Source organism: Odocoileus virginianus, chromosome 4, assembly GCF_023699985.2.
Source record: "Odocoileus virginianus isolate 20LAN1187 ecotype Illinois chromosome 4, Ovbor_1.2, whole genome shotgun sequence".
NCBI classification, from domain to species: Eukaryota; Metazoa; Chordata; class Mammalia; order Artiodactyla; family Cervidae; genus Odocoileus; species Odocoileus virginianus.
This window is the reverse complement of record NC_069677.1, coordinates 70,947,490-70,972,363: the sequence shown is the minus strand read 5'-3', so window position 1 is coordinate 70,972,363 and position 24,874 is coordinate 70,947,490. Positions and strand designations below refer to the sequence as shown.

Genomic DNA, 24,874 nt, shown 5'->3' with positions numbered 1-24,874 from the left:
TAATAAATGAAGAAGCTAAGACCCAGAGAAGTTAAATAACATAGCTATGGTCCTGTTTTTGCCTGATTACCTGTTATCCAGACCTTCATATTACACTAAAAATTTAACCAGCAATTTGATTTTGCTGTAGAATACACATATATCCCCACAACCATCTCTTAAAAATGCTGCAAAGTAGTCTTATAGAAGTTGTGATTTATTTATTATTTTTCTTTCCCATTATGGTTTATTATAGGATAATGAATACATTAACAGTTCCCTCTGCTATACAATACGACCTTGTTGTTTATCCATTCTATATACAGTTGGGATTCCCTGGTGGCTCAGGCGGTAAAGAGTCTGCCTGCAATGCAGAAGACCTGATCCCTGGGTCGGGAAGATCCCCTGGAGAAGGAAACGGCAACCCACTCCTGTATTCTTGCCTGGAAAATCCCATGGAGGGAGGAGCCTGGTGGGCTACAGTCCATGGGATCACAAGGAGTTGGACACGACTGAGTGACACCACCTTTATACAGTAGTCTGCATCTGCTAGTCCCAAACGCCCGATTCAACCCCTTGCCCAATCAGCAACCACAAGGCTGTTCTCTGCGAGTCCATTTCTATCTCATAGATAAGTTCATGTGTGTCATATTTTAGATTCCACATATAAGTGGTATCATGTGGTATTTATTTTCCTTTTTCTGACTTACTTCGTATAGTATGATAATCTCTAGGTCCGTTCATGTAGCTGCAAATGACATTCATTCTTTTTTATGGCTGAGTAGTATTTCATTGTACATATGCACCACATGTTTTTTATCCATTCATCTGTTGATGAACATCGAGGTTGTTTCCACATTTTGGCTACTGTAAATAGTGTTGCTATGCAGTCAGAGGTGCATTTATCTTTTTGACTGACAACTTTGTTTGGACATATAGCAGTTATGATTTAAATTTCTATTGGTAGTCTTTGATAACTGTTTTGAAAAAATTTTAGTCCTATATTTGCAACTGCTAACTAGACTTTCACCCACTAGAATATCTATCAAACTTCACTTAAAGTACAAATCAAATTCTAATTAGTCTGAAAGAAATAAGTTACTATGGCATTTTATTATATAAAATACAGCAAAACAGTAGCTCAAAATATTGATTTGGATGTCATTCCATACCAAAGCTTATATGTAGTACAGCATGCATATGGACAAATGTATGAAAAAAAGTTCAATCAGGATTTCATAATAGTTCTGCACTTGTTATGAATAAATTCTCCAGCCTTGCCTTTCCAGATTCAACCATATCGTAAAATTGTGGTTGATTTAAAAATTTCCCCCCATTTTACAATCTGCTTTTCTAGTTAAAATCAAACCAAATCAAACCAAACTAAGCCAACTGGCTGAAAGTTAAATCCAATGTCAACTACATTTAAACCAAAGAAAATCTAATACATAGTTATTTTAAGAAGGCAGATCCATCTAGAATACCTTGATGACTAAAAGTCATGGTAATTATTTTTTGAAAGACATGTTTTATACATTTAAATGACAGTAAAAAGTTAACAATACCAAGGACTTCCCTGGTGGTCTGGTGGTTAAGAATTAGCATTACTGCTTGGAAAGAACACTAAGGGATGATCACTATTAAGCATAGGTAATCTATTGCAGGTAATGGCTAATTCTGCTCTTACATACCAGAGCTGAGCCACACAGAAAAGTAGGAAAAAAAATAGAGAATCAACAGTAAACTATTTCATTTACTCCTCACAACAGTTATTTAAGAAAATAAGAAAAAGAATCTATGTTTTAAAGAAAAGTAATCTAAGGAACAGAAAAAAGATGATATAAGTAACAAAGGATAGTTAGATAGCTGAATGTTTCTTTCAATTCTAAAGTTCATTACAAGTCTCACTTACATCAAGTTATTATGTCCATTCTAGGAATTCACATAGATTACATGAAGTAGTTATTGTTTAAACTACTATTATGGGGAAAACCACTAGGCCATTCAGGTAAGACTTAAATCTATTATTATTATATAGCATAGCTAACAAATAGAGTCAAATGATTAGATCTGGTAGGCAGAGTGCCTGAAGAACTATGGACAGAGGTCTGTAACACTGTACAGGAGGCAGTGACCAAAACCATCCCAGAAGGTGAAGTATCCAACATCTGCTGAATCACAGAAAAAGCAAGGAAATTCCAGAAAAACATTTACTTCTGCTTCACTGACCATGCTAAATCCTTTGACTATGTGGATCACAACAAACTGGAAAATTCTTAAAGAGATGGAGATACCAGACCACCTTACCTGCCTCCTTGGAAACGTGTTTGCAGGCCAAGAAGCAACAGTTAGAATCGGACATGGAACAACAGACTGGTTCCAAATTAGGAAAGGAGCACATCAAGGCTGTTTATTGACACCCTGCTTATTTAACTTATATGCAGAGTACATCATGAGAAATGCTGGGCTGGATGAAACAGAAGCTGGAATCAAGATAGCCAGGAGAAATATCAATAACCTCAGATATCCAGATGTCACCAACCTTATGGTAGAAAGTGAAGAGGAACTAAAGAGCCTCTTAATAATAGTGAAAGAGGAGAGTGAAAAAGCTGACTTAAAACTCAACATTCAAAAAACTAAGATCACGGCAACCAGTCCCATCACTTCATGACAAAGATATGGGGAAACAATGGAAACAGTGACAGACTTTATTTTCTTGGGCTCCAAAATCAGTGTGGATTGCGGCTGCAGCCATGAAATCATGACGCTTGCTTCTTGGAAGAAAAGCTATGACAAACCTAGACAGTGTATTAAAAAGCAGAGACATCAGTTTGCTGACAAAGGTCTGTCTAGTCAAAGCTATGGTTTTTCCGGTAGTCATGTAAGGATGTGAGAGTTGGACCATAAAGGCTGAGTGCTGAAGAATTGATGCTATTGAATTGCGGTGCTGGAGAAGACTCTTGAGAGTCCCTTGGACAGCAGGGAGATCAAACCAGTCAATCCTAAAGGAAATCATTCCTGAATATTCATTGGAAGGACTAAAGCTGAAACTGAAGCTCCAAAGCTTTGGCCACCTGATTCAATGAGTGGACTCATTGGAAAAGACCCTGACTGGGAAAGATTGAGGGCAGGAGGAGAAGAGGGTGACAGAAGATGAAATGGTTATATAGCATCACCAACTCAATGACATGAGTTTGAGCAAACTTCAGGAGATGAAGGACAGGGAAGCCTGGTGTGCTGTAGTCCAGAAGGTTGCAAAGAGTCAGATATGACTTATCGACTGAACAACAATATTCTGGGCTAGACTGAAAAACAAGCTATACAGAAGAGGCATTGCTATGAATGTTTTATTAAGTATACACATCCAGTCTGCTATTCATGTTATTACACAAAGTGTAACATTAAGATGTATACTTCAGAAATTATCAGTATAGCAATTATTTCTCCATATTTCTTCTTTTTCTTAATATTTATTTATTTGGCTGTGCTGGGTCTCAGTTGCAGCATGTGAACTTTTAGGTGCAGCATATGAGGTCTTATTCCCCTATGAGGGATCAAACCTAGGCCTCCTGCACTGGGAGTGTGGAGTCTTAGCCACTGGACCACCAAGGAAGTTCCCTCCCTATTTCTTGAACAGCTAAGTGACTTTATTGTTGGCTTCCTAATTTTAATGTTAAAAAAATATATAGCGAAAGATGGGATGATTGTGGTCTAATTAAACCTTGTATGTGAAAGGCCAAGTACTTATATACAACAAAAAGACTCTGGATGAACCATTTTTTTTTCTTTTTACATTAAGTATGTCAGTATTTTGTATCTGAAATAAGCATAAAGAAAACCTTCTTGGATGTTCCATGACGTTAATAGGGTTTTAAAAACTTGTGGGACATGCATGGTTGTAGTCCTAATATAGACAGATGTTAGATACTATTAAGACACCTTTGCTTGTTACAGGAAGCAAACTATTCTCTTTGCAAAAAAGATACACAGTATACTTGCATATACTCATTTTTAAGAAGTCATTTATACAGGATGGTATGATTATTAGTATGAACCCAAAACAATATGTAAATCAACGTATCAAAATACTGTACCTTCCTCTCCTTGAACAGGTTCTTCTAATAGCAATTCTGTCATACATTCCCAGTCTTTCAACAGTTCTTGAGAGCTCTCCCACAAACTGTCCACCAAGTAGGCGGCATGTTCATGTAACTAAAAAAAAACAAATCAAATGTGACTGAAGAACACTTAATGAAGAAACTACTATTAATATATTGAGTTATTCAGTCATTTTGTTTATAATTAAAACTGTTGACAATGCTTTCAAGAGCCACTTGAGAGGATACACACACACATACACACACTTGCTTTCTACTACTGATAATGGGGATACAATATATAGACTCAACCAATTTTTAAAAATAATAGTAAGGTTAAGGATCTCCTAGTTCAACGGCATGATCTTTAATAAGAAAACTGAGAGGACAACTAGTTAACAGAATTCCTGAAGCTACACTTGGATTTATGACACTATTCATCACTTTTGGTTTGTCTCTCTTTATAACCACCTTTAAAAAAAAAATCAATTACTTTCTCCCATAATTTCATTTGAAACATTGGTACCAGTCTTACTTTATCTCTTTTCTTGGTAAAGGTCAAAATGTAAGTTATTCCATATCTTTGCTTTTCCCCTCTAATTTCCACTTAATTCAATGAATCTGTCATTTCACCACACCTTCACTTTTTGCTGCTTATTACTTGACTATTCGCTGGAATCCTTGTTCCCACAGTAGACAAATGCTCTCAAGTTCCTCATCAAACATTTCACGCTCAACTCTTTTCTGCTTGTCAGTCACTAAACTGTAAAGAATATTAATCTCTTTAGAAAAGTTCTTTAGAAAAGGTAAGTAGAGGTGTTGGCCATGTTCTAGTTTCTGCTACTTAAAATTAACTTCTCGATCCTTGTATGAAAGTTCTACTACCTTTGAGTCTCATGACAACCACTTTCAAGATCCCCATTTCTCAAACTTTAGGATTGCAACCCATTCACTGGTAGTTAAAATAAGTTAATGTGTTGAGATCAAAGTTGAAAAAAAAAGGAAACAGTAAAAAAGAGTGTATAGCACATAGAATGTTAAGTACTATTTTATATATCAGTCATATAATCTTGTATTTGTGAGAGAAAATAGTTTTACATTATGAGGAGGGGTCTGAAAATGTGAAAGTCACCTTAGTAGACCTATTGGTTATCTACTGGTATTTTGGTACATTTTGCAGGTGAGTTGCTTTTCTTCCTCATTCCTAATTCTATCATTATTCTTAACTTCTATGTAAATTTTGATGACCTATTTAAAGCTCTGCCTCATTTTAACTCTTGAATTCTATACTTCATTTCCACTGCATTTTAAATCTCACATTCTGTTTTCCGAAATGCCTCAGGAAACTATGTACACACTCATGCACACTCAACATCTACAGTTTTCTAAGTTTTTTGTCAAAGCCAGAGTAGATAATACTGATTAGCATCTCTGTTCAGAAAGAAGATGGGCAAAGGTTTGCAGCCAGATATAGTCAAACTTTCTAAATCACATATCCTAGGAAAATATCCCTAGACCATTAGTAACATCATTCCAACAGTGACAGGCACAAGTACAGTGCACAACCTGGTATCAAAAATGAAAATTAGCAGCAGAAAATAGAAAAAACAATAGGTTTTTTTTTTTGTTGTTGTTTAATTGGCTACTAAGCCTATAGTGAAATGGAGTTACTATTTAGTGGGTATACAGTTTCAATATAGGGAAGATTTTGAAAAAGTTCTAGAGATTGATGGTAGTGACACCTAGACATCCACGTGAATGTACTTAATGCCGATGAACAAGTACACTTACTAGTAGCTAAAATGGTAAACTGTTTCACCAAAATTTTAAAAAATGCTGAGTAAACTTGAGTTTATGGTTAACATACTTAACCATATCTATAGAATAAGTATAAAAAGCTCACAATTATATTTTTGGCAGATTATACCTTCTATACATATCCTCCCTGTCCCTTTTATAGTTCTGAATTCTGGACTTATATATGACATGGCCCCTTCAGCTTTTTATAAGCATTTGTTAATTACATCCAGTATCTATCCAGTTCACTTTCTGTGTTAAATTTTTGATTTAAGGTGTATTTGTAAACATTTAATCTCTTTATTTCAACCCTATATGATAACCTGCCCTGTAAATAAAGCATGTTAGTCCATTTACATTTATTGAGATTACAGATGCTGGCATCTGCTTCCCCCATGCTCTACTAATGACAGTTGTTTTTTTTAAATATGTGCTTCCTGCAGAGTTTTTTCCTAACTTGTTTTTTTCCATCACCATGATCACCAGAATTTTAAAATTTTACTTGCCTTAAGCATAACAGCCATATTGTTTAGCTTGATTAACAGACTTATTTGTTCACCAATATTTCTTATGTTCCTTATTTTCCTGTTATTTCATCAATTTTTCATTTTGCTAAAAAACTTTCTCAAGTAATACTCTGCATATAGGATACAAAGGTAGTAAATATTTTAACTACATATCCTTTGCTTAGTTCCCTCCCTTCATTCTGTTTTCTTTCGAGTTTCTACTAGATAACATAATAAACCTCCTTAATCTGTACTCTCTATTTCTTAATTTCTCTCATACTTTTAATTTCTTTCCTCCTTTGGAAAAAAATTTTTCCTTCCTGGAAAAAAAATCCCTTGATCTGTAGTCAATCCTTGGTTATGTCAATTCAGGTCATTTAATGATTCACCTTTTCCCCACATTTTGAAAATCATGTTAATTTCTAAGAACTCTCTTCTTCTTTCATAATTACTTCTTATTGTATTTGGGAGCATTAGTCAAACATTTTCGTATGTCAGGTCTTGCACTTCTTTTTCATCGTATTTTATTTTCAGGTTTCAGAGTTTCTTGGGTACCAGCATACATACATATATACATTAATGAGCCCAGACTGAAGAATACTAGTAGCTAGAATGCTTTCCTTGAGTCTGATCACAAGGTCCTAGGTTCCTTGGTTGAAAAGAAAGTGGAAAGGGGGATATATAGTCAGGCAGGCTAATTATAGGTATGCACTTTGTATTCTGAGTGCAGAAGTTCCCTGTCCCTACAGGTACCCACAAATTATTGGGGTATTTATTCATGACTTTGCTTCTCAGCCTAATGTCTATATCCCAATGCCTGGACCAGCATTTCTGAAGTGAGGAATAAGCTCCACTAAAGGGCAGTCACTTAATTATTATTGATAGCTTACTCCTTTCACCAGCCTTTGCTGCTCTCTCTTGTCTTTAACGTATTTCAGATTTCTACTAAGAAGTCTCGAAATTTTTTTTCTCTATTTTTGTCTTCTGTGAGGATATGGGTTACTTAACTCTATTGGAATGAATTCATAATCATTTACTTTGCATTGTCCTGTCAACTGGTAATGTGTCATTCATTTTGACATTTTTAGCCGGAGGTTTTCAGTTGGATGAGTTCTTGGCACAATTCAAGGCTTTAAATACTGTGATTCCCCTAGTATTGGCATTTTTAAGGATGATTTTTCTATGCTTTAAATGACAGCATATTAAAATTTAACTCAGGAATGTTGTCATTGTTCTGGAAATTTTTTGTGTGTATATTCTCAATATAGATGCTAATGTCTTGGACCATTTCCTCTTTCTGATTGTAGGGTGGTGGCTTAGTAAAATGCATTCTGTTAACACCAATAACCTCTTGTTTCAAACTCAATGTGTACACCAGAAGGGCATTTTTTTAATAAAACATTTTAAGTTCACCAGTATTAGCAACAAGAATCAGTACAACAGAGTCTGTCAGGAACTGGCTTGACAATATTCATGATACCATCTTCCTGTCTTGGGGCATCTGTGATGGCCACATAACTTGCTACTCTCAAACCTCTACAAGAATACCAGGTAGACAGATCCATGTTTGAGAGAAAAAAAATTTTTTTATGTGGCCAATAGGGTAAAAGTTTACAATAGTCTTTCAGACAATTCATACCAAGGATCTTCTATTGTAAGTGAAAGACGAAGCTCTTAAGAAGGAAGGTCTTGAGGTATTCTCAATGGCCATAAAGAAGCCCTGGAATTAAAAAGGATCTGGAACCCTAAATGAAACAAAAATTTACTTTCTAAAAACAGTTTTTGGTATCATAATTTTATAAAAACAGCATGAAAATCAGGTTGTGCAAGCATTCTTTGTATTCCTTTGACACTGATGAACAAAAAAGGTTGCTCATTAATAGATAAAGAGTCATTGTACAGCAGAATAATCAGAATTATATTATACACATAAATTAAAATTACATTTTTGTGGGGTGAATTTTACCCTGCTATATCTAAGCATAATTTATTTTATAGAGTTTCCTCTAATCTTGTATACAACAAACTAATTTCATTTTCCTGGTGACTTCAATTAAAATTTTCTCAGTCTGTTCCCACTTGTCTTTAATTGGTTTCAAGGTTATTCATAAATATTGTACCTCATGTCAAATAATTAACTCTTCTGCCAAACAGTTAATACTCTAAAGGAGCTCACAGTATAATGGAATCTTACACTTATTCCTTTTATGAAAAATCATTTACAGTGCAAATAACCATTCTAAATAATTAAGCCTAAATTTGTAAATACTCTTATACTGGGTTTATTCTCTGCTGAAACAGAGTCAGCTTTGGTAATCGTGAAGAACACATTAAAAAAAATAAAACACAAGAAAAAGTTATTCTGGCGAGGGGGCGGGATTTCCTGGTTGTTATATTCATAATATATCTGTTAACCATCTGTCTTAAATGACTGCCATAATTGGCCTTATCATTTTAATTGCCTAGAAGTACAGTTACAATACTTCTAGATTGTCCGGAAATGTTCTGGGTTATGATTAACTGCTTTGGAATAATTATTAACAGCATCCTTGTCACTCTGAAAAGCATCAGTTTCAAAAGTTTGTATAGTAAATATCATGGTCACACTACCTACAGGGAAATCTGGACTTACCATACACAAATACCATTCATCCTAAAATTTGGCATGTACTTCAAACAACAACAATCTCAAATACACTAGGTATTTTTTCACTTGAAACCAATGACTGCTAAAAAAAGTTGTGATGGCCTAAAAATGCCACTTTTTGGTACAAAAAGAAAGAAAAACTAATTTAGGTAGATCTCTGAATCTTGATTATTTCACCTATAATTCATATATAAAAGAGGAAGACCCTATGGACTGCAAACCTCTTTCAATTCAATATTTTACAATTCTACTACTAAAATGTTACTACTTAACATCCCAGGAAATTCCAGGGACAGAGGAGCCTGGAGGGCTACAGTCCATAGGGTTGCAAAGAGTTGGACAGGGCTTAGCAAGTAAAGAACAACAACATCATCCTAGTAAAACAAAGGAAGAGGAAAGATAATCAGTTCAGTCAATTCTAGGTAACTGATTGATAATTCAACTATAAGCTAGACTTATTCTACTTTTATGATTTCTAAGGTTTCTTTCAATTCAACTTTTTATGAGCCTATGACTAAAATATTACTAAAACACACATTATAGCAAAACCACAGGAATTCAGAGTAAGGTATAATTAGAATCCCACCATATTACAAGAATATAGGTTTAATAAGCATTCAACTCCAGGTGTATGCTAGTATTACAAAATAAGAGAGATTTTAACAAACAATGCTTCCTGTGCAACAGGAGACCATAAACACCAATATTATGATCATGAATTAACTAGAAACCCTTAAATACGATTTGCAGTTGTTTTTGTAGCTGACAAGAATGTCACAGAAGACAACTGGGAAATATATTTTAATGTTCTTGTAACATTTTAGTAAAGAGCAGCAAACACATAAAACAGCAATACCATTTCAAAAATAGAGCAGTAATACACATCACAAATTACTGCTATGAATAGAAAACAAAACTGTAAAACTAAGTACTTACGGCTTTTAATATATCAAAAAAGTAAAGTCCTTGGGCTTTCAGAGATCCAAAACATTTTCTTTCAATTAATAATCAAGTTCAACTAATCTGATCATCATATTCCCCAAACTTTTCAGCAGTTTAATAGTATATGTGTATCTCATCCCTATCAATTTTTGATACTACTGTTACTATTAAAGTCAAAATTTTAAATAGGACTTGATTGTTGCAAAATACTTTTAGTCTCACTTCTTTAAAACCTAAAGGGTTAAGCGTTTAATTTGAATAGCCTATCACAGGAGTGATATTTACTGAGTATTTAGTGTTTTACCTTAAACATTCACAAGCATCTGTATTTTACTCCATAATAATATCCACACTTGCTTTGTTAAGAAAATAATGCTTTGGACTCTTGCTATCCAAGTGGTTCCTGGACTTCTGGTCCAGAAGCATAAACAAAAAGTAGCATCTCAGATTCCAACTCAAGAGTAACTGAATTAGAACTGGCATTTTAAGAAGATCCCCACAAAATTTGTATACATATTTAATACACTGTTCTCAAACACATCCTTTACACAAATGCAACTCTCCAGTTGGTTTCATTTTGACTGTATTCTTTCTCTATCTGTTCCCAACTCGCTTAAAAAATATCAGCAATTTCTTCACTTTTCTGGCTCTGCTTTGCCCTAACCCCACTCTTTCCACTAACCCTTACGTCTCTCTCTGATCTTAATTTTCTTATAGACTACCTGTTTGTTTCTCAATTCCTCATTCTACAGTTGCTCCAGCACTTTCAAACTTGAGCAGTCATACAGTCTCTTATGTTTCTCTTATTCCTAGACATTCCCATCCAAACCAAAAATACTCTTTACCCAAGTAAAGTTCAGGGTCCTAGATTTCTAGATTTTTGCTCCCTTTATTTGTAACTCTGTTCCCACTCATTTCTAAGCCAATAAGTTTGTTCATTCAGAGCTTTAGGTGTAAGTCTGCCATCCCCCCATGTTATACCAGCAGTAGGAAATACAGTTCTAACATTAAAGAACATTTAAATGGGCAAACTAAAGTTCACTTGTGCAAACAGATTCTGATAGATAATATGTTATGGATGTTAGCTGTTTGATAAACTGACATGGAAATGTTGCATGAGCCTGCACAACTACTAATTTACATTCAAATTCATATTTTTCCTTATCCTTAAATAACTTTCAAACAAGACAGAACCAGTGGTTTTGACAGCTTGAAAATGTTCATATACTGTTTCAATAATATTTCTTTTTATTTTCGCCATACCACACAGCTTGTAGGATCTTAGTTTTCTGACTAGGGGTCAAACCCAGGCCCTCTGCAGGTAATTCCCTAGTGAACTGCTGGATTACTAGGGAATTCCCTAAATAATATAATTTAAAAGCTACAGGTAAAAAGAAAAGCTACAAGAAAAACAAAAAGCACCAAAAAAAAGTATGCTGTATTGCAATGCAGTACTATAAAACTTTAAAAACTGCTAACCTATATTCAGTGTTAATCCATACCTGCATACATATTCCCAAAAAAGGTAGAGTACTGATCCCATTTATCATGGAATCAAATCTATGGAGGTAAGGAATTTCCTGATGGTCCAATGGTTAGGACATGGGCTTTCACTCAGGGAACTAACATCCCACAAGTTGCACAGCACAGCCAAAAAATTCAAAATATCCATGGAGGCAACTTTGTAAGAAACAGTCTTGTCTTCATTTTATTAAAAAATATCACTAATTACAATGATTAAATGACAATTTTACTTAAAATGTAATCTAATACAACAAAATAAAGAGGTATGTTAAAAATTTACCTCACTTTCAAGAAAGAAAAGGACAAGCATCCTAATAAGGTTCCCATTCGGACTGTTTCTCCCCCTTCTCTTTGCTAATGCTTCTTCTGCTTGTGGGTCATGTCTGCTAAACAATCTGTAAATAAGTAACAAAACAAGAATATTACAAATTTACATGGATGTGAATTTAAGTCTTCTCCTTCAGTATAGAAATTTCAGTGTTTAAACAACAGACTAAGCGTATGTGCACGTACATTTCATATAAAACAAACAACAACAAAAAAAACTTGATCATGGAATTCTGAGTCTACTCTACAGTTTACTTGACAGATTTTAAAAGATCACAATATTAAAATGGTAGGAAAATGCTAAAAAAAGATCATTTGCTTTTTCAAAAGTTCTCCAACTGAGTATTTCCAAGGTAGGGGAATAAAAGATGCTTATGAAGTGAAGCTTTTCTTTGCATAGGAATTGACTCCATTTTCTCAAAGAAATAAAAAATAATGGAGGGTTACATTGGTAGATATTTATATGAAATGTTAAACTTAAAAAATTTTAGCAAATGTTCCAAACTTAGACAAATACAATACAGATAAAATTACATATATCCAAGGGCTCTTTCTGATTCCAGTGCTGGCATTAATGACCTCCATTCTATAGATAATGAACCTTTTAAATCTATCTTTTCTTTGAAACTACAGAAGCAATACATTCTTTCTAAAAATACAGAAGCAATAAATTCTTTCTAAAATTCCTTTTGAAAAGTCAAATAGAGACTAACTAGAATATAATAAAAAAAAAAAGAAAGGGAAATTAAGACTACAATATACCCTTGATATTCGCAACAGACAACACCTCAAGATAAGTATGGAAATAGCACTATTCTATATTAGCCAATGAGTCAGTCACATCTTACTATAAAAGCCAGGCCTGAAAATTCTGACTTCTTCACTTTCATTAGCAGCATGCCTACTAGCCAGCTTCCTTCTTAAATAAAGATTTTTTTACATAGAAATAGCTCTATCTTGTTTTGAGAGGTATCACTGAGTAAAGAGGGGCTTCCTCAATGGCTCAGCTAGGAAAGAATCCACCTGCAATGCAGTAGACACAGGAGATCAGGTTCGATTCCTGGATTGGAAAGATCCCCTGGAGGAGGAAACAGAAAACCACTCCAGTGTTCTTGTCTGGAAAATTTCATGGACAGAGGAACTTGGTAGGCTGCAGCAAAGAGCTGGACACGACTAGTGGCTAAGCACACTGGATGTGTGGCGGCGCTTCCTTGTGCTTTGCTGACTCCTATGACAGCTGAGCACCCTCAGTCTTAGCCTACTTTGCAGCTGTCCACAGAGAAACAGGTTTAAAAAAAGACAGTGAGACAAATATATAATAGTTATAAGCAAGAGTCACTTTACCACTGAGTAAAGAGCAGTTTGTGATTGCAGCACCAAGATGCTGATGCTAGATGGAGGGCCACGCTTGCTCATTATCAAAGTTAATCACAGTACAACAGTTGCCCAGTGCATGATTTATACCTGTGCTTAGCATAATCACAAATAATTACAAATCACTATATGTAAAAGACCTCTGGGTTAACCTGTCAAAGTCACTAAGTTAAATCTATGAACAAAAACAAAAACACAGCAAAACATCCCCCTGCTTATATGCTTATATTTTAAGAATGAATTAATAAATTATAGAATATATATAGTAGAGACCATGATCAAAAACATATTTCATAAGGATGTTTAATTACATCAAAAATTCTCATTAGCTCTATGCTTTGTCAAAAAATTGGATGAGATTTTGCTTTGAAATTAAAGTGTAGCTGCATACATATTTTTACTATCATTACAGATTACTGATTAAAATAATCCTCCTCCTAATAAGATGAAAGAGCCCTGAAAATTTGGGAGGTATTTTGAAGATAATTTTAGATTACCAGTGTTGGGAAGTTAAGATGAGAACACAGAATTTTAAAAGGGAAAACAATTCGATGAAATAAAGTATCATTTACTTATGTGAGTCTTTATAAACTTCAAGCACTTTTGCCATCTCCATTTACAAGGAGCTGACTAGCTGAGGACTGTCCTTTTAGATTTTAGATCAAAGGAATACGTCACAAGGGACACCTTTCTCAGGGATATGATTCATGATGTGTATATAGGCTGTAAGAATGTTACAGCCCACAGAATTTGCAGTGGCCACTTCTAGCACTATTTTCAATCACTCTTTCTTTTACTAACTATAAAACAACAACAAAACAAAAACAGAAAAGTGGAACTTGTTTCAAAGAGAATTAACTCACTTTTTGTGAAGGAATTCTCCAGCTGCCACAGCAACAGGGCGATGTGCTGAGTACACCAAATGGTAAACATTTTCACAGTCTTCATTGGAAAGAGCTTCTTCACTTCCACTGAAAAATTCAGAAAAGTAAAACTGAGCCAAAACAAATGCTTACTGTCAGTTCTACCTTGATCAAAATTTTGTATGGTTCTTTATAAAAGCTCAAGGTATACTTATTTCATTTTTCCACTCTTTTTAGTTGAGTTTGAAAATAATATTTTTCTTTAACTATGAAGGTCACTACAATTGTTATATAAAATTCAGAAAATACAGATAAAACAAGAAAATAAAAGGTCCACATTTCTTCCCATACACACTTACAGACAATGACTCTTAATACCTTGGGATATATATTAGCCCAATTCAGCTCAGTTTCTTTAAATGTTCATAAGTTTTTTTGTTAACAGACATTAGTCATATATCCACCTGTTTCATAGTTAAATTGTTACTGTGCTATGTCACTCTCGCCAGAATTGTCTATTTTATAGTTTATCACAATATTTACAATACTAGTCTTCTTTCTATATAAAATGGATTTATTAGTCATAATCACTCCTTTACTAATGCAAATTTGCCGTCTTTCTTTTCATGTAGTTTTAAAGTTTCAACCTTTTATTGGTTTGCTGGAATGTATCTTTAAGTATTTTTTTTCCCAAAGAGGGAATATCCATTTCCTGACTATTAACATGGTTAAAAACATTTGAAAGGATTAAAGATTAATGACTAGATGGGGTACAGAGTGTTTGGGCTGTACAGGTTCTTGACAAGATGTAGCAGTATAAACTCATTCCACAGAATTCAATTCTGGAGATGCCTCAGAGACTAGGAGATTGAGAGAACTGTCAAATGAATATAAATTAGAATGACCTTTGCAGCAAAATAATGTAGTTGCATCATAGTATAAGGGAGACACTTCAGTTCTGAATGAAAACACCTGGATATCAATAATGGGAGACAGATTAGAAGCAGTTTAATTTTAAAGTTCACTCTTTTCCCCTCTCAACAAGGCCCAAGTTTTAACCACTTAATTATATGTATATAAATCAGCTCAATAAACTAATACCCTCAGGATGAAGTTAAACTCATAGGAAAAAAAAATTAACAAGATTTCTCAGTAATCCAAGTTCATAAGGGAAAGGAAATAATCTACACCAAAAGAAGAATAAACAGATGGACAGAAAAAGAATTTAAAGATAGTACAACAGGATGTTAAAGGTGACTTTAACTTGTTATTTTGAGGAAGTTTTGGTAGACATCTCACAAGCCAAGAAAAATAAGGTCAGATTATTTCATGCAGTGCTATAAGAGACTGAAGAGTTAGTTTGTGAACCTCACCAAGTAAGTAGAAATCAGGAGACAGAGCAATATAATGAGTAGAAGTTCATACTTCCTCCAAGTTTCCTTTAGGCCAGACATGAAAATAGGCCAGTCTGGATAGTTTTAAAAGACATCTTATCCAACTAGGCCATATACAGGGCAAGTGACTCAAAGAGAGGAAACCAAAAGCCAGGTGCTGAATCACAAAGTAAACAGCCACAGAGAGTATCATCCACTGTGGGGAACCACTGTCATAAACACCCAAAGGGAGCATAAGACAGGAGGGAAAAGGGCAGGACACAAACGCTAGATAATGATGATGGGGAGCACCTGCTGGCATGCTGGACCGGCTGGAGCCAGCTGAAACCAAGGTGGCTTTGAGAATAGTACAGTTATTGAACTTTACCTCATAATACCTTCACTGAAATACTAAAAAGCACTGCTTTCACACCATGTCAGTTCTGAAAAGGACCATATAAGGCAAAAAAGAGTAGGAAGTGGCCCAATTCTTGGGAAATCCCCACCCTTCGCCAAAATAGCAAGAATATTTCTCCTACTCATTAGCCTACGAAATCACTTAACCCAAAAAAAGTACGTCCCCATGCCCCTGGGCCTATTTCACTTTCCCAGAGGACCCTGTGTCCTGGGGTGGCTCTTGCCTTCTGAGACAGACCGCATTCTGTCTATGGAAAAGTGTATCACTAAAACTTGCTTTCCCTTTACTATGGTTCCTTCCTGAATTCTTCCTGTGGATTGCAAACGACCCTCACTTGGAGGTCCATCCTAAGGACTTCTGTGGGTCTTAGGATGACATCTCCCTCTCCTGCAACAAGGAGAGCTCTCTGAGGAATCCAGAAAAGGACCAAAGTTATCTAATGAACGAGATTACCTGACACAGTTGGAGGGACATAACTGTACTTTTTACATAAGATATGTTCTGCCCTTATTTCCTCTAACGAAAACACAGAAAAGAATCTTAAAAATAGACTTTTGAAACTAGCCAAACTACTCTCTAAATTCAGGATGAAAGTATGATTTTTTTTTTTTCTTGCCAAACAAGGTACCAGACAGTTTGAAAAACACTCTTTAAGGAAGTAAACTAGCCGGAAAATATAATATTGGAGGAGCCTATGAGAGACTGCCGTAAATAAGGCAGAGCGCAAAAGAATTGATGCCTTCGAACTCTGGTGCTGGAGAAGACTCCTGAAAGTCCCTTGGACAATAAGGAGATCAAAACAGTCAATCTTAAGGGAAATCAACCCTGAATACTTGTTGGAAAGACTGATGCTGAAGCTAAGCATAGTGAAAGTCGCTCAGTCATGTCTGACTCTTTGGGACCCCATGGGTAATACAGTCCATGGAATTCTCCAGGCCAGAAAACTGGAGCGGGTAGCCTTTCCCTTCTCCTGGGAATCTTCCCAACCCAGGGATAGAACTTAGGTCTCCACACTGCAGGCAGATTATTTCTCAGCTGAGCCATAAGGGAAGCCCAAAAAGACCGAAGTGAGTAGCCTATCCCTTCGCCAGCAGATCTTGCCAACCCAGGAATCAAACCAGGGTCTCCTGCATTGTAAGCAGATTCTTTACCAATTGAGCTATCAGGAAAGCTGAGGTTGAAGCTCCAGTATTTTGGTCATCTGATGGGAACAGCCAACTCACTGGAAAAGTCCCTGACGCAGGGAAACACTGAGAGCAGAAGAGGGCGTTAGAGGATGAGATGACTGGATGGCATCACCAATCCAATGGACATGAGCTGGGCAAACTTTGGGAAATGGTGAGAGACAGGCAGGCCTAGCGTGCTGCACTCCATGGGGTCACAAAGAAAGGGACATGACTGGGCGACTGAACAACAACAACAAATGAGAGAATTACTCTTCCTTGAAGGTAAGGGAAGAAGTATTGAAAATATCAAAGCAGTTAACACTTGCCTAGATGAGCAAGTATTGAAACTAAAACCAAAAAAAAAGGTAAAAAAGTAATCCTTAAAAACAGATTTTAAACTCTAGACAATTTCAATGAAAAAGATGCGTGGGTGGAATGAGGTTATTTTATGTTTAAGAGAAAGACATTGACAAGCTTGTAAAATTCACACGTAGATTATAATCTACTTGTCATAGTAGTCATAGTCTTCATAAATGACAAAGAAGAAAGAAATATAACAATAAAGTGAATACTATCAGAAGATATAGAAATCATGAGTAGAGAGGTACTGATCTATATATTCTGAAGTATATCAAACAAGAGTGTGTAAGAAAAGATAAGATAGTTGGAAGATTCTAACACATCTTTCTGAAAAAACAGGCAAAAAACAGTAAAGTCATAGATACTTTGAATGACACTGAATAAATTCAAAGTAAAGAATATAAATACATAACTATATAAGCAACACAGATAAGCATTGTTTTTACACATATTTAGAAAATTCAGAAGATTGACCAAACTAAGCAGAACACACTCTTAAATAATACAATAAAATAGAAAGAATAGCTTTAAACAATCTGATCTAGGGAAAACAGAAATTACTACTGAATAATCCATGTTTAAACTGAAAATCATAACAGTAATCAAAATATTTTTCATTGATTATCTATGAAAATATTCCGTGTGCAAATTTTTAGGAGACTAGTAAAGTAGTGAAATTGAAAGTAGTACTTAAAGGTATATTCATTACTTTAAACATGATTATTCAGAAACAATAAACAAATAGCTTAAAGAAGCTACTTCATTGAAAAGAACAGTAGGATGGACAAACCTCTGGCATGACTGATCAAGAAAAAGGGGATACAAATAAGATAAATGATGAAAAAGAGAAACAACAGAAAAATAGCAAAGTGTTCTGAATAAACATATCATAAACAATAAAACAACAAAGTTGAGAACTGTGATAAGACTAATTTATTTTCAAAAGCTTATAAAAAGCCAAAATTAATATAAGAGAAAATAAAGATTAACTTAGATAACAGTTAAAGAAGTAGGAATGATGATCAAAGACCTCTCCTCAAAAGAAACTTAAAACTGACGTGGCGAGGAGGAGCCAAGATGGCGGAGGAATAGGACAGAGAGACCACTTTCTCTCCTACAAATTCATCGAAAGAACATTTGAATGCTGAGCAAATTTCACAAAACAACTTCTGATCGCTAGCAGAGGACATCAGGCGCCCAGAAAAGCAGCCCATTGTCTTCGAAGGGAGGTAGGACAAAAAATATAAACGATAATAAGGGAGTCAAAAGAGCTACGGAAGGAGACCCGTCCCGGGAAGGGAGTCTTAATAGAGGAAGTTTCCAATCACCAGGAAACCCTCTCACTGGCGGGACTGGGGGAAGTTTTCTGCATTCTAACTGGGAGGAAAAATTAAACAAGGCCCACAGATTACGTGCCTAAAAGCAACTCCCAGCAGAAAAGTACCCCAGACGCCCGTACCCGCCAGCAACAAGCGGGGCGGAACGGAGAGGAGCGGGCGGCATTGCTTAGGGTGAGGTCCGGCCCGAAGACCCTGAGAACAATCGGAGGGAGTTTTAAACTGTGGGATAGCATGGGACAAAATTAACCGGCCCGAACACACTGCCGGCGGTTCGCAAAACAAAGGGACTGAGAATCTCCAGAGAAGAGCCAGCCCATCCCCGCTGGAGGTAGGAGGCAGGGGGGGAGGGGAAATGGGCAAACTCAGCCCCTGAGAAGCCACCCCCTCCCACACTGCAAACAGGCCTCCGGGTTCTAGCTAAAGACTTCCTGAGACCCGACTGGCGGTGCGTGCTGGGGCCGCAGAGGGAAAAAGCGCGCCGTTCCCAGGGAGATTGCGCCCAAGCCTCTTGCTGCCTGGGCCGCTCGCCGCGGAGGGAAAAGGCGCGCCGCACCCGGGAGAGTACGCCCAAGCCTCTGGCTGCCTGAACCGCTCAGGCCGGGGAAGACACAAAACACAGGCGCAACCGAATCTGTGCTTTTGTGGAGTACCCGAAAACTGGAACCGCACTCAACGCAGGGCCCGCTCCATATAGAGCAGCCGGGAGCCTGAGCAGTGTAGACGGCGAAAGCACAGACACCCGTGAGCGGGGCAAACCCAGTGTGGCTGGAACACGGTGAGCGCTATCCACACAGAGCGATATCTGTCTGCAGCGCCCCGCCCTCCCCGTAGCAGGACTGAACTGAACTAGTGAACCTAAATAAGAGATCACCTCCGCCCGCCTGTGTCAGGGCGGAAATTAGACACCAAAGAGACGGCAAACAGAAGCCAAATAAACAAAGGGAACCGCTTCAGAAAGGACCGGTGCAACAGATTAAAATCCCTGAAGGTAACACCGACTACACGGGAAGGGGCCTACAGATATCGAGAAGTGTAAGCTGGAAAGAGGAGCTATCTGAAATTGAACTGAACCTACGCTGACCGCAACAACCTCAGAGAAATTCCTAGATATATATGTACATTTTTTTTTAATTAAAAAAAAATTTTTTTTTCTTTCCCTTTTTTAAAAAAAATTTTTTATTTTTTCTCTTTCATTTTCTTTTATAATTCCCTATTACTCCCACATTACTCCTCAACTTTCATTTTCATATATTTTTACGATTTTTTTTATTTGGAAAAAAAAATTTTTTTTTTCTTTTTCTTGTTTTTCTCTCCTATTTCCTTTTAGAGTCCTCTAATACTCCTCTATTATTCCTTAACTTTCATTTTCATTTCACTATAGCCACAAAAAAAAAAGAGAGAGAGAGAGAAACCCTATTTTTTAAACTGAACTTCACATACAGTTCTAAATTTTTTTGTGTGTTTTTGTTTTTAAATATTGTATTTCAAAGAGCCTAACCTCTACACTAGATTTTCCATCTTTGTTATTCTCCCTCAGAACACCTCTATTTCCTCCATTCCCCTTCTCTTCCCAATCCAACTCTGTGAATCTTTGTGGGTGTCTGGGCTACGGAGAACACTTTGGGAACAGATAACTGCGTAGATCTGTCTCTCTCCTCTTGAGTCCCCTTTTTCTCCTCCTGCTCAACTCTATCTCCTTCCTCCCTCTCCTATTCTTCATGTAACTCTGTGAACCTCTCTGGTTGTCTCTCACGGTGGAGAATCTTTTTCACCATTAACCTAGAAGTTTTATTATCAGTACTGTATAGTTGGAGAAGCCTTGAGACTATTAGAATAATAAAACTGAAATCCAGAGGCAGGAGACTTGAGCCCAAATCCTGAGAAAACCAGAAAACTCCTGACTACACGGAACATTAAGGAATAAGAGACCATCCAAAAGCTTCCATACCTACACCAAAACCAACCACCACCCAAGAGCCAATAAGCTCCAGTACAAGATATACCACGCAAGTTCTTTAGCAACGCAGGAACATAGACCTGAGTGTCAACATACAGGCTCTCCAAAGTCACACCTAACACAGAGACCCATCGCAAAGCTCATTACTGGACACTCCATTGCACTCCAGAGAGAAGAAATCCAATTCCACGCACCAGAACGCTGACACAAGCTTCCCTAACCAGGAAACTTTGACAAACCAATCGTCCAACCCCACCCACTGGGTGAAACCTCCACAATAAAAAGGAACCTGAAACCACAAGAATACAGAAAGCCCACTCCAGACACAGCAATCTAAACATGATGAAAAGGCAGAGAAATACCCAACAGCTAAAGGAACATGAAAAAAGCCCACCAAGTCAAACAAAAGAGGAGGAAATAGGGAATCTACCTGAAAAAGAATTTAGAATAATGATAATAAAAATGATCCAAAATCTTGAAAACAAAATGGAGTTACAAATAAATAGCCTGGAGACAAAGATTGAGAAGATGCAAGAAATGTTTAACAAGGACCTAGAAGAAATAAAAAAAAAATCAATTAAAAATTAATAATGAAATAAATGAGATCAAAAACACTCTGGAGGGAACCATGAGTAGAATAACAGAGACAGAAGATAGGATAAGTGAGTTAGAAGATAAAATGGTGGAAATAAATGAAGCAGAGAGGAAAAAAGAAAAAAGAATCAAAAAAAATGAGGACAACCTCAGGGGACCTCTGGGACTATGTGAAACGCCCCAACATTCGAATCATAGGAGTCCCAGAAGAAGAAGACAAAAAGAAAGGCCATGAGAAGATACTCGAGGAGATAATTGCTGAAAACTTCCCTAAAATGGGGAAGGAAATAGCCAACCAAGTTCAAGAAACCCAGAGAGTCCCAAACAGGATAAACCCAAGGCGAAACACCCCAAGACACATATTAATCAAATTAACAAAGATCAAACACAAAGAACAAATATTAAAAGCAGCAAGGGAGAAACAACAAATAACACACAAAGGGATTCCCATAAGGATAACAGCTGATCTATCAATAGAAACCCTTCAGGCCAGAAGGGAATGGCAGGACATACTTAAAGTAATGAAAGAGAATAACCTACAACCTAGATTACTCTACCCAGCAAGGATCTCATTCAGATATGAAGGAGAACTCAAAAGCTTTACAGACAAGCAAAAGCTGAGAGAATTCACCACCACCAAACCAGCTCTTCAACAAATACTAAAGGATCTTCTCTAGACAGGAAACGCAGAAAGGTGGTATAAAAGTGAACCCCAGACAACAAAATAAATGGCAACGGGACCATACCTATCAATAATTACCTTAAATGTAAATGGGTTGAATGCCCCAACCAAAAGACAAAGGCTGGCTGAATGGATACAAAAGCAAGACCCCTATATATGCTGTCTACAAGAGACCCACCTCAAAGCAAGGGACACATACAGACTAAAAGTGAAGGGCTGGAAAAAAATATTCCACGCAAACGGAGACCAAAAGAAAGCAGGAGTCGCAATACTCATATCAGATAAAATAGACTTTCAAATTAAGTCTGTGAAAAGAGACAAAGATGGACACTACATAATGATCAAAGGATCAATCCAAGAAGAAGATATAACAATTATAAATATATATGCACCCAACATAGGAGCACCGCAATATGTAAGGCAAACGCTAACGAGTATGAAAGAGGCAATTAATAGTAACACAATAATAGTAGGAGACTTTAATACCCCACTCACAACTATGGATAGATCAACTAAACAGAAAATGAACAAGGAAACACAAACTTTAACGGACACAATGGACCAGCTAGACCTAATTGACATCTATAGGACGTTTCACCCCAAAACAATCAACTTCACCTTTTTCTCAAGTGCACACGGAACCTTCTCCAGAATAGATCACATCCTGGGCCATAAATCTAGTCTTGGTAAATTCAAAAAGATTGAAATCATTCCAGTCATCTTTTCTGACCACAGTGCAGTAAGATTAGATCTCAATTACAGGAAAAAAATTATTAAAAATTCAAACATATGGAGGCTAAACAACACGCTTCTGAATAACCAACAAATCATAGAAGAAATCAAAAAAGAAATCAAAATATGCATAGAAATGAATGAAAATGATAACACAACAACCCAAAACCTATGGGACACTGTAAAAGCAGTGCTAAGGGGAAGATTCATAGCATTACAGGCCTACCTCAAGAAACAAGAAAAAAGTCAAATAAATAACCTAACTCTACACCTAAAGCATCTAGAGGAAGAAGAAATGAAGAACCCCAGGGTTAGTAGAAGGAAAGAAATCTTAAAAATTAGGGCAGAAATAAATGCAAAAGAAACTAAAGAGACAATAGCAAAAATTAACAAAGCTAAAAGCTGGTTTTTTGAAAAAATTAACAAAATTGACAAACCATTAGCAAGACTCATTAAGAAACAAAGGGAGAAGAACCAAATTAACAAAATTAGAAATGAAAATGGAGAGATCACAACAGACAACACTGAAATACAAAGGATCATAAGAGACTACTACCAGCAGCTCTATGCCAATAAAATGGACAACTTGGAAGAAATGGACAAGTTCTTAGAGAAGTATAACTTTCCAAAACTGAACCAGGAAGAAATAGAAGATCTTAACAAAACGATCACAAGCAAGGAAATCGAAACTGTAATCAGAAATCTTCCAGCAAACAAAAGCCCAGGACCAGATGGCTTCACAGCTGAATTCTACCAAAAATTTAGGGAAGAGCTAACACCTATCTTACTGAAACTCTTCCAGAAAATTGCAGAAGAAGGTAGACTTCCAAACTCATTCTATGAGGCCACCATCACCCTAATTCCAAAACCAGACAAAGATGCCACAAAAAAAGAAAACTACAGGCCAATATCACTGATGAACATAGATGCAAAAATCCTTAACAAAATTCTAGCAAACAGAATCCAACAACATATTAAAAAAATCATTCATCATGACCAAGTGGGCTTTATCCCAGGAATGCAAGGATTCTTTAATATCTGCAAATCAATCAATGTAATACACCACATTAACAAATTGAAAGATAAAAACCATATGATTATCTCAATAGATGCAGAAAAAGCCTTTGACAAAATTCAACATCCATTTATGATTAAAACTCTCCAGAAAGCAGGAATAGAAGGAACATACCTCAACATAATAAAAGCTATATATGACAAACCCACAGCAAGCATCACCCTCAATGGTGAAAAATTGAAAGCATTTCCCCTGAAATCAGGAACAAGACAAGGATGCCCACTCTCACCACTACTATTCAACATAGTTTTGGAAGTGTTGGCCACAGCAATCAGGGCAGAAAAAGAAGTAAAAGGAATCCAGATAGGAAAAGAAGAAGTGAAACTCTCGCTGTTTGCAGATGACATGATCCTCTACATAGAAAACCCTAAAGACGCTACCAGAAAATTACTAGAGCTAATCAACGAATACAGTCAAGTTGCAGGATATAAAATTAACACACAGAAATCTCTTGCATTCCTATACACTAACAATGAGAAAACAGAAGAGAAATTAAGGAAACAATACCATTCACCATTGCAACAAAAAGAATAAAATACTTAGGAGTATATCTACCTAAAGAAACAAAAGACCTATACATAGAAAACTATAAAACACTGATGAAAGAAATCAAAGAGGACACAAGCAGATGGAGAAATATACCGTGTTCATGGATTGGAAGAATCAATATTGTCAAAATGGCTATACTACCCAAAGTAATCTATAGATTCAATGCAATCCCTATCAAACTACCAACAGTATTTTTCACAGAACTAGAACAAATAATTTCACAATTTGTATGGAAATACAAAAAACCTCGAATAGCCAAAGTAATCCTGAGAAAGAAGAATGGAACTGGAGGAATCAATCTGCCTGACTTCAGACTCTACTACAAAGCCACAGTCATCAAGACAGTATGGTACTGGCACAAACACAGAAATATAGATCAATGGAACAGAATAGAAAGCCCAGAGATAAGTCCACGAACCTATGGTCACCTTATCTTCGACAAAGGAGGCAAGGATATACAATGGAAAAAAGATAACCTCTTTAACAAGTGGTGCTGGGAAAACTGGTCAACCACCTGTAAAAGAATGAAACTAGAATACTTTCTAACACCATACACAAAAATAAACTCAAAA

General features: G+C 36.3%; 1 protein-coding gene across 5 annotated transcripts in view; it reads right to left on the bottom strand.

The window, feature by feature from the left end:
• STAG1 (STAG1 cohesin complex component) overlaps positions 1-24,874 on the bottom strand; it is a 505,242-nt gene that overhangs the window by 77,373 nt on the left and 402,995 nt on the right. For all 5 annotated transcript variants that reach the window (XM_070466701.1, XM_070466702.1, XM_070466703.1 and 2 more), the window contains 3 exons: positions 14,057-14,164; positions 11,773-11,887; positions 4,074-4,191 (listed from right to left, as the gene is read on the bottom strand). In XM_070466701.1, coding sequence (XP_070322802.1) covers positions 4,074-4,191; positions 11,773-11,887; positions 14,057-14,164 — 341 coding nt within the window. The remainder of the gene's footprint in view (positions 1-4,073; positions 4,192-11,772; positions 11,888-14,056; positions 14,165-24,874) is intronic.